At 42.0% G+C, this 10,847-nt stretch overlaps 1 protein-coding gene across 2 annotated transcripts; it reads right to left on the bottom strand.

Moving 5' to 3' along the window:
- Positions 1-930: 930 nt before the first annotated feature.
- On the bottom strand, positions 931-10,266 carry ATF3 (activating transcription factor 3). Of its 2 annotated transcripts, none has more exons than XM_068404204.1 (4): positions 10,103-10,266; positions 5,267-5,427; positions 4,821-4,928; positions 931-3,886 (listed from the first exon to the last, which is right to left on the bottom strand). In XM_068404204.1, exons 2-4 carry the CDS (start codon positions 5,333-5,335, stop codon positions 3,689-3,691), a joined length of 375 nt encoding a protein of 124 aa, XP_068260305.1. In that variant the 5' UTR covers positions 5,336-5,427; positions 10,103-10,266; the 3' UTR covers positions 931-3,688. The 2 variants fall into 2 exon arrangements, with proteins under 2 accessions (XP_068260305.1, XP_068260297.1); XM_068404196.1 differs by having other exon boundaries at positions 5,267-5,510; positions 10,103-10,193.
- Positions 10,267-10,847: the final 581 nt, after the last annotated feature.

The following is a 10,847-nucleotide window of genomic DNA, read 5'->3' on the forward strand; positions in this document are numbered from 1 at the left end:
GCCCTGATTTTGTTGGTAAGGTTTTTCTAAAGCAGGCCATGCAGATGATTTACAAATTTACCAAATTAAAAGTGAATCAGGTATTCAAAAGTAAAATTTGATAGCACCTATGGGAGAGGGCATGAAAGGGTGAATATACTTATGGGAACTGCACATCTGTAAAGGGGTGTACCGCTAAGGAGAGTAAGCATTCAGTGTTGGCAGGCTCATAGTAGCCTAGTTCTTCCTTCCAGCTGATATTTTTAATTAGGTTTTGCAATAGTGCAATGGAATTCCTAGTCCCTGGAGCTCCCAGCCTTCTATCTGACCTCTGTATTGCAAGTTATGACTGCTTGCAAAGGACTGAAGCCAAAAGTTTTCATCCACATCACCGGCTGTCAAAACACAGGGACTTCTGTCTGGGTGTAGATACTTAGTTTTGGAAAGGCAGGGTAGAACATTTTGTTCATCTTTCCTCATGCTTCTCCATGCACACACATACCAACACACAGACAGAGAAACAAACCAAAGCCCTAATCATGGTATACTTCTTTAGCATCTTCCATGTAACCATAGAAAGCAATCTATAAATATTAAAGCTTCACAGCAGCAGAAGCATTAAACCCATTAGGTAATCAGAAAACTGAAATAACTATCAGCTGGTCAGTTGTAAGGTTAGGAAAAGTTCAGGAGTTCTAATTTCTAGTGCTTTAATTGAAGACCTAGCCCACGAATAAGAAATTAGTCTGGAATTCATGATCAACCTTGTAATAACAAAACTTTGTTTATACCTTGACAAGCAGTGAACAGTACCAATTTCACTTCATAAGACGCTTATAGTTGCAAACCTATAAAATGTGTTTCGTTTTTAATATCTCAGTGCTGTTTTAAGAAAATGAAGTTACTCCTGGACCTTGAAACTTAGAATGAACTAAATGACACATGAATAAATATATATTAATCATTTTTTTATTAAAGTATCAAAACAAACTTGAGAATAGAAAACAAACTGCTTTTAATGCATTTTAAAGGTTCTCCTGAATAAAGTATACCTTTAGAAAACTCATGCAACATACTGTTCCTTTCTAGCTATTTTAAACACACTTTTTTTTTTTCTGGGCACAGTCAAATGAACTTGAGTACCATCATTTCTAGAGTAGCGTGCGGGAGCACGCACACACACATACAAGCAGTAGAAAGCAGCTATGACTGCACATATAAAGAAATAAAAATAGATTATCTTCTTGACAATAGTAGTGGTACCATATTAACATTTGGCATGCTAAGTAAATAACATCAAGCAACAAAAGCATGACGCCTGCGTCACCAGTGATACGGTTAAAAGCAACCATACAAATTCCCTAAGGGAGACACATGAATTCTGTCATGATATTCTAGTCTCTGTGGTAACACTTTATAACAGTAGAGGAGGCAAACAGTTTTGTCTGCTGGTATTTGATGCGCAAAAGGCAAAGCCAAGGCGTACAATAGCAGGATGATGCCTCAGTTTTGTATTTCCACATTACAGAAGTCAAATACCAATGAACATAGTTTAACAAGTTTATTGTAACACACTTCATGTATATCCGTTCTCTGATAAACAGCTGGCCCAGTTCCCCATGGAACTTGCCCTCTAAGCCAGGGAAGTCACAGTAGAGGCTCCAAGCTCCGCCTACGGGGTATGAGTAAAACTCTCATTGAAGTCAATGGAAACCCCTTCCAACATACAGAAAGACAATGGATTCTCAGGACAGAACTGGACCTTGTATGTCATCTTTGTAATACATTCACTTTTCAGATACATGAAGTACATATCTTTAAAATGTGATATAGGACATTACAATATATCCAGATCTTAAGAAAACATACTAAGAAGTTCTGCTGCAGAATATAACGATCATATAAGGATCAGGCATGATATCTGATAGACTCATCGGGGACTTGTAGAGTAAGACGCTTACGGCTGAGGTATCTTTAAGTTTAGCCTTTAGGACAAAACCACAATTTCAACACTGCGTAACTGGTGTAAAATATTATGTACTATAAGCTCTATTCTTATTGTCTGCTTCACTTAAGTTGTGACATTGAGCAGCTAGACACCACTGATAGAGGTGCAGAATTTTGGAAGGTATAATCTCTGCACCCAATCGCTCAAGATACTCAGTGCATCATCTGTGGAAATGATGAAGGATAAGTGTTTTCAATAGGGGTGTCTCAAATACAACTGGTGAAGTTTAGGAATATATAATATTAAACACCAAGAGATAAAAGTAAAAAGACAGCGGAACACTTGTGTTTTCAGCTTTATCTTGCTCGCAGTATTTATTAACTCTACTCATTATGATATTAGTGATAAATAAGGATATTTTCTTTTACAAAAAATTGTAAGGATATATTTTATAGGATTAAACAATCTGAGAATTTCACAGAAACGTCAGAATTTAAACACTCATAGCTCCAACTGTTTTGTCCAGCAGCTCTTCTACCAGTTCAAAAACATCTAAGGTTAGTATTTAATAAAAAATAAAAACAATTACAACATCAGAACTCTTGCCTCCTTGAGATTCTAAGTGACACTTTTGATTGACTGTAGTTGCCACTCAAATGCAAAATAAAAGCAGCTGCAATCATAATTTTTCCCTCTGAATCACCTGGCAAAAGGAAGGAATCCTGACCAGGATGGACAAAGCTTTGTCAGGCTCTTATGCCTATAAGAGCTATCTGCATAAGCAGACCCACTGAAGCCCATGGAACCTCCTCGGTGAGTGAGGGTTAATAGCATGAATTAAGGCTGTAGGATTAGATCCCAGCTTCATATATTTTTTTAAACTTTTCCTGATTCATTAACCTCGGATTCAGTCCTGCAGTTCTTTATTTGGGCAAAATCTGTATCAATATCCCTCCACAGTTAGTTTCCTCTTTTCAGTGGGTCCAATTCACTGAGTCGCCAAGTGGTGGTAGAAGCTGCTCTTCAGCAGTTCAAGGAAAAACTGTAGTCCCCAAAGGATAGTAGGTGGGGTTCCAGCTCATAAAATACAAACTTAGCTACATGGACATTTTGCAAGAAACATTTCTTTGTCACACCTACTAGGCTTTTCAAATTCAGTCTCTGAGATGAGTCATAGAAAAAACCCACACAAGTGTTGTGAAAAAAATGACAAAGCTTAGTTGGAACTGAAGACTTTTTGTGTGTTTGTGTGTGTGTGTTTGTGTTAGGTTAGAATGCAACATTACGTATCAGTACATTCTGCCAGAAACCACCCTCCCGGAAACTTCGAAACTTTAAAAATACTCTCAGTCTGCTTTCCCTACCAGCAACAAGGAAAAGTAGTGTCCATCCAGCACAGCTGTCTGTACCATGTGCATCATTGGAAGTCATAGTGTTCTAGCACAAACGTCGTGAGTGCAGATACTGTACACTAGCAGAGAGCTAAAACTTCTGAAGCTGTTGTCTGTAGCTCCTAGGAACAGCAAGTATGACAGGTGCAAAACCTATATTTGAGGCAGAAGACTCTTCAATTTGATTGAGACCAGATCTTCCAAGGGGAAGAATCGCTGTCAAGCCAAAATGATTCTTTCCGCTTAACAAAGCAATCTGCCCTTCCTAAAGGCTCGTGACTAATAGAATCCTACGCGTTATATCAGATCCTCCGTGGATTCTGGTAGCTGTTAAAAAACACTATAAATATTTCCATGTTTGCCATATCACTTAACCTTGTAATGTGCCTTCTTTGATCTGTTGAATAAAAAGATTCCTTTCATCTTCAGGTGTCCTTCCGTTTTGTGCCCGAACTATACAAGTGGGCCTGTGAAGATTTAGCATGTATATCAAATGCTGCTTCTCATTCTTTAGCTCTTCGATCTGGGCTTTTAATTCTGCATTGATAGTTTCCAGCTTTTCTGATTCCTAGTCACAAAGGACAGACACAACTATTAGACTGAGTAGTTCAAATAGTTAATTGCAACATTTACCTAATAGTTGCAGTCTTTTGTTGGTGGGAAAGCATATGGTTAGCTGAGAAAGAAATTGTGTGTTCTTAGTGTCCTGTAATGGTGGAACTATACATCCCTCAATTGATAATAGTATAAAAAACCAAATGGATAGTTACCTTCTGAACTGTGTGTAACAAAAATTGAAAGGCCAAATTCAGATTTGCATTGATAAAAGCAGGCATGCGAAGCACCGTTGCTACCTTCTGCAAAATTATTCTGAACTTTTTGGGTCAAAAATTTACCCAAATTTATCTATGCTTCTTATCAACTCTCAGGAACATCATGTCACATATCTGTAAACCCATGTGAAGCTGACAAAGTGACATAGCTTTTTTTTCTTCCCCCACCTCTGGATATAGGAACAAAGACAGGCCTGATGCTGTTGTAAGATAGTTTTATATCATGGCAGAGCAGGTGAAGACACTACTGGGATCTTAGGACAGAGACTTCAGGGCTAAGGTACTATGCCACTCATGTCATAAAGAAATCAGAGATTATTTGTTGGTGTTTGTAGGCTCTTGGTATCCACAACAGATATTGTATGAAAGGAGGTTTTACTTCTTTTTGTGTTCAGTGTACACATCAAATTCTTATTATCCCCATAGACAAGACTGGTCACTGAAACAGTAATCTCTTTTCACTCCTACCATGCTTTCACTTTTTTCCAGTTTTCATCAGGTTTGTTTTAATATATAGCATGTTAATTTTTTTTATAACTAATGTTTTGAAGGGTTTACAGAGTTTTCGGTGACATCTTTCTGTATTTCCTACTATGACAGTGCCCCTGTGCTGTCTGTTCAGATCCTGGCAGGATGACAGATTAAGAACAATTCACACCAGTCACTTACTTTCTGCAAACATTCTGTTTTTTCCTTCTTTTTGTTTCGGCACTTTGCAGCAGCAATTTTGTTCCTTTCCCTTCTTCGTTTTTTTCTTTCATCTTCTTCAGGAGAAAACTATCCCATTAAAACAGATACACACAATCCGTAAGATGTCGTAAATACTTGACCTGTATTTTGATAAATTCTGCATTTTTAAAAGGAACATGGATAGTGTTGTCAGTGCTCACATCATGAGTTACATAAGGATGCGATTCTGACCTTTCTTGCCATACAGTAAAATGGTAGTAACTCCATTAATTGTCAATAAAAAGCTGACTGGAGTTTGGATGGATGTAATCCATGTGATGGCTCATTTTAAATCAATGGTACTCAAAAAATTTGCCAAGAAATTGTGGTGAAATTTTATTAGAGAATTACTCATTCACACTGAAATGCTGTTTTAAAAGTCATACCTCTGTTTTCATGATGGATGTTTCAATTGGCCTTTCAGAAACTGTCACCGTGTCCAATGTAGAAGACATCCTGTGGGACTGACGCTTATTCTGAATGGCGAACCTCAGTTCCTCTTTCACCAATGGGGTTAAATTTGTGAAATCATCAAACCCCAGTGACCCTGCAGGGGACAAAGTGGGAACAATTGCGGAGGCGCTGACTTCTAATGCAGATACCTGGCCTGAGTGTTGGACCATCATTTTGCTGAAAGGTAAAAAGAGATAAAAATTATAGTCTTTCAACAACTTTAGAAAGGCAAATAGTATCTCCTAGAGGTATACTTTATAATGTGAAATAATACCGTATTTCTTGCATTGCTTCAGTCCCCACTCCCTGTCTACCTCAATCTCTCACCAGAGTCAAGCAGTTAAGAATTTGGTCACTAGTAAAAACTTCTACTTTAGGTAAACTTCAAGTTGGTGTTTAAAAAAAATAATAGTATTAACACATCACAAAACACCTAGGTCTTTCTGAAACGTAATATGGAAAAAAATTGTGCATATGTATGTATACTTCGAAGTTTTAAACTGGTAATGTGTGGTAAATGAGAATTGAGTGAATAGGAAGTGAAAGAGAATAAGGAACAAAAATCAGAAGGTGAAGAAATATTATTTAAAGCACAGAAGGAGTTTAAGAGTATCTCCATCCTCAGAGCTATACCACCACATATTCCAGCTTCAAATGGACAGAGCATACCTTGATCTGAGCTAAGTTTAGGCACAGCTCAAAGAGTTCTCCTAAAGCTGAAGTCTGCTAACCAAGACAGAGCCTGTCACAAAATTATCATGTTCAGTTTTACACAAAGTTGTAGAACTGTTTATAAACTCCTGAAAAACGGTCAACAACAAGAGCCAGCACAAAGGTAAAAGCCTATATGTGCTCTGGGGCTTCAAAGCACAGGCTGAGCTGGAGGGACTGAGTCACAAAAAACGTGAAGCCATTTGTTTCATTCCTTTGCTCTTGTAAAATCTGAAACTGTCCTCATGTGCCCTCAACGAGAGGTTTGAAATTCTTAAATATTTACGGTCAGATCTCCTGCTGACAGAAAACAGTGTGACTGAAGAGACTTCAGAGGAATTATGCAAATGGACACCCATGGAGGAACCTCATTTCTAGTAGTTTTCCTGAGAAAATGAACCTACCCGACAGTACTCTCTGCTTTCCTCTTTTTAGTCATACTTATTAATTTTTTAGCCAGTTTTGGAGGGAGAGAGGCCTTCTATGTGCTTTGTGAGAATTGGTGACCCCACTGAGGGAGAAAGAGGGAAAACTCAGCAGTCAGCCATCCTAACATCTCAGGCAACCGAGCTAGCTGATGTACGCAGCTCTGCACGACACAAACCATCTCTTTCCCAGAAGAGGTGAGATGAGAGGTCTGGAAGAAAGTTGAGCATTTTTTTGTGGGTGGCCCAAGGGACAAAAGGTGCAAATCCATTGGAAAACAGATTGTATTACTTGCCTTATTCATAAAGCTACCCATGTTAAATTGGATTTTACCATGTTGGTTTTCCAGCTTTCTTTGGTGTGTAGGTCTTGGGGGTTTTTTTAATAGCTGTATGGGTAATGACAGTATATGTTATCTACTCTTGATTAGAACTGTAATAATTATAGCAAAGTCAATCATAATTAACTCAGTGCAGGTAAGCAAATAGTTGCCTTGGGGCAGCAGTGTGGGCAAGTTAAATTTCCACAAGTTCAACCCAGAATTGCATAGTTCCCCATACGCTACTCCTGTAACCCGGCAAGAAATGTCTGGGATCACGTGCCTTGACAAGAAGATAGATTTTGCTCAGAGATATCTAAAAATATACTTTAAATCCACACTGGTGCAAATGAGAGTAGAATCTGGTTCATTGCTAAGTGAGGTAAATATAAAAATGTGAGGACAGCGAATTGCCAGTTGGTAGAAAATGCCATGTCCAGCTGCAGAGACTTCCTCGCTTCTGCCTCCCCCAGCCACCACAGAAGAGCTAAAGATTTCTGAGAGTCTGGGGGTGAAATCCTGAACCCAGTGAAATCAAAAGGACTTTTTCTATTGACCTCAATGGGGCCAGGATTTCACCCGCACTTATTAAAGATGAGGAAATTATTTGGAACAATTTGTTATTCAGAAAGACCTTGGGAAATTTATGTAATTCTCTTCAGAAAGCCCCTGCTCATGAGTCACATTTAAAGTACTGATACGGTTTAATCCTATAATCTCAGAAAGCTAGCAGTTACTCTTTTCCAACAAGTCAGAAACAGCCCTATAATTTCCAGCTAAAGTCCTCCCAGCATTATTTATCATTTATTAACATTCAATCATTCAACTCATTTAAACAGGCTAATTCCAGATGACACCGAACTCCTCATTGCTAGCAGAAATTTTAGCTTTTTCCACTGCATGTCAGTCTCCTTGGCTCCCAGTGATGGCTTCACTCAACAAAGCTAATTCTGTATAATTCAATCAAACCAGGAGACTTAAATTAACAGTAAAACCATTTCTCCAGCTTACAAAATAATTAATTGGGCTAATAATTTTCCAGCACTGGTGGTTTATTCAATTATTTTTCAGTTTAGGTGAACTCTTAATGAAGGTCAGCAGCAGCACCAGAGGAAACCAAGAATGTTTGTGTTTTAATAACGTGTCCGAGAAATTGTGTTAATTGTGGATTTCTACTAGTTAGTGCTAAGTGTACCACAAGCACCAACAAAACCCTACTATAATGTCCTCAGGTATTCTCATCCGTCTGTCATTAGTGTAAAATAAAGGAATGGGAGGGTGGCCACAGGGAGGGCAGGCACAGAGGGGGAAGTGTCCTTGACTATAGAAACTTGCATCTCTCCTGCCTTGACAGCTCACTGACCTTCCAGAGATCCTGAAAGGCATCTCTATTTGTTCAGACTTTAGGGAAGGGAGGGCCTAGCAGGGGGCTGAGGCTTGTGTAAGGATTTCTGCCGTGAGCTGAGTCCCATGCTGTAGAGCTGTTTGCCACTGGTTTGCGTTCCTGGGGCTCTTTCTTGGGGCAGGGCTTCTGGACAGTGCCTAGGAGGGCAGGGTTCCAGTCTACCACCAAGATCATTAGGAGCCACCATGAAACAAGTAACAAAAATAATCAGCCTTACATCAAATGTACCCAGTAAGCTGAACAGATTCCCATTTTATAACAAAAAGGGAGATGTTTTCCAATTTCTGAGGAACAAATCTGCTTTTAGAAATGTTTTACAGGAATGAAAATTAGATTTTGCTATTGAAAAAAGTACAACAGGTTGCCCTTCCTTTTTCCACGATTTTTGTACAAATTGTACTTGTACCTCTGTCTATAAGTCATCAAGAGCACTGTCTCATTTTCTCTGGGTTTCTAAAGGCTGGGGAAACAGTACAAATAAGAATATCAAGCCTTAAACCCTGATTTCATCCGGGCCTTTCCGATACGATCTCTGTTTACTTGGTTAGACCATGCACATGGATCTCGGCTCCAGGCTGGTTTGAGTCCCTCTGAAGTTACTGACATTGAAGGTGCTGAACATTTCACAGACCTGCACTGGAAAGGCATAGCTTGTTCCCAGTGTGAGTCAATGATTCTTTACTTTATCCTTAGTTTTGGAATTCTCCAAAGAGAACAGCTTTTCTATTAATGGTACCCTCCCAATTCAGGTAGAGTCAAACAACTTTATTCATTTGTTCTCCCCCTACTTCTTGTTTGTTCTTTTGCTGATGATTCTTTCCATCTACAGTGAACTTTTATATCTCACCTGACATTTTAAATTCAGGACATACTTCCTAGCTGTGCATTTCTGGTATTTAAGGGTATTCCTGTTTAATATTAATGTTAAAAAGAACTACTTTCAGTCTTTTCTTTTTTGGTTAGCTGCAGATGGCTGACTGTGCCTGTCGGTTTTATTTCTTCATATGAATTCCTTTTCCTCTGGTGCTGATGCAATAAACCCCGATAACCATTGAGGTTAATCTTAAACAGCATTAAGAGCAATTACAGTTCACAACCTCTGTGCACGATGGTTGACCTTAAGCTTTCTGACATCCCACATCATCCCCGAACCATTTTTCTGCTGCCTTCCAGCTTCTCAAACGCTGTTACTAGGAGGAAAATTGATTTCCAACAGGAAACTCCTTCTCTGAAACAAGTTTGCTGTTGTGTCACGCCTGACTTGATTAAGCAACAGTTCAGCAACTGATCTTCTTCATGTCAAGACACGGGGACAGAAAGAAAAGTGACCGGCCCCGGCTCACACCGAGAGTTCCCGCTTAGTTTATGTGTACAGAATAGATGCCTCCGTACGCGGCGCTGCGGGGTTACTCACGGCCCGGCCACCCCCGCTACAGCTCCTCGGTCCCTGCGGACCCTCCGGGGTGGCGGTGCCACCGCCGGCTGCCCGCACCGCCCGGCCGCGCTCCGGCATCCCCGCCGCTGCCGGGGCCGGCGCCGTCGCTCCGCCGAGGCCGCCACCGCCCGGTGCCGAGCGGCGCTGCCGGCCCCGGGAGAGCCGGGGCTCGGCGGGCTCCCTCCCGGCGCTCACATCTGGCGGCAGCCCGGGGTAGGGGGGTCCTCCAGATGTGAGCGCCGGCGGGCGGGGGGCTTCGTCGAGGCCGGGGGGCTTTCCCGGGGCTCACGGGAGGCGTCGGCACGCCCGCACCCGACTTCGCTCCGGCAGCGAAACTTTTCCTCACCGCGGACCCTCCCCCGCTCCGCTCCGGCGGGCATCTCTCCGTGTCGCGACAACCTCCCACGGAGCTCAAGCTGCCCCGACCCGCCGGCACGGAGAGTCTCAGCGTCTCCCCTCCCGCTTCCACCTACCTTCCTCCCGCTGCTGCTGCTGTTGTTGTTTTCCCGGCCGGAGAGAAAGGGGCTCCTCACCCACCCCACAGCGGTGCCGTCCCGGTGGCCGTCCCGGTGGCCGTCCCGGTGGCCGTCCCCTTCTCCTCCGGGAGAGCAGCTCTCGCCTCTTCCCCGCTCCTCTGCTTCTCGCTTCGGTTGCATCACCCCCCTTATATAGCCGAGCGGGCAGCGCTGGTATTTACTCTGGCGGCGAGTCCCGGGCTGATGTCATGCTATTAATAGCCACCCCGAAAGAGAGGGAGGAGGGAAACGGAGCCCGGGGCGGTGATGCAAGGTTTCCCCGCCGGCACGGCTCGGCACGGCGCGGCACGGTGCGGTACGCGCCGTGCCGCGCCGTGCCGAGCCGTGCCGGGCGGTATGGTAGGTCCCCCACGGAGGAGCATCCATCGGCACCCGGACAGACCCTGTCCTCTCTTCCTCTTTCTCTTCCCTCCCTCCTTTGTTTGTTTGTTTTTGTTTTTTAAATTAAGTCTCCGGGAGGGAGGGGTTTCTTTCTCCGGGCTGTTTTGCTGCTGAGAATAAATCAAAGTCCCTCTCACGACAAAAAAAAACAAAAACAAAAACAAAAACAAAAACAAAAACAAAAACAAAAAAAACGAGGTGGAGACTGTGTAGTTTTCGAAAGGGCTGAAAAATGTGATCTTATTCTCTTATTCTACAGGAAAGAGTTGTTTAACGTAACCCCCCATTTCCCCCTCCCCAC

This window comes from Nyctibius grandis, chromosome 1 (assembly GCF_013368605.1).
Source record: "Nyctibius grandis isolate bNycGra1 chromosome 1, bNycGra1.pri, whole genome shotgun sequence".
NCBI classification, from domain to species: Eukaryota; Metazoa; Chordata; class Aves; order Nyctibiiformes; family Nyctibiidae; genus Nyctibius; species Nyctibius grandis.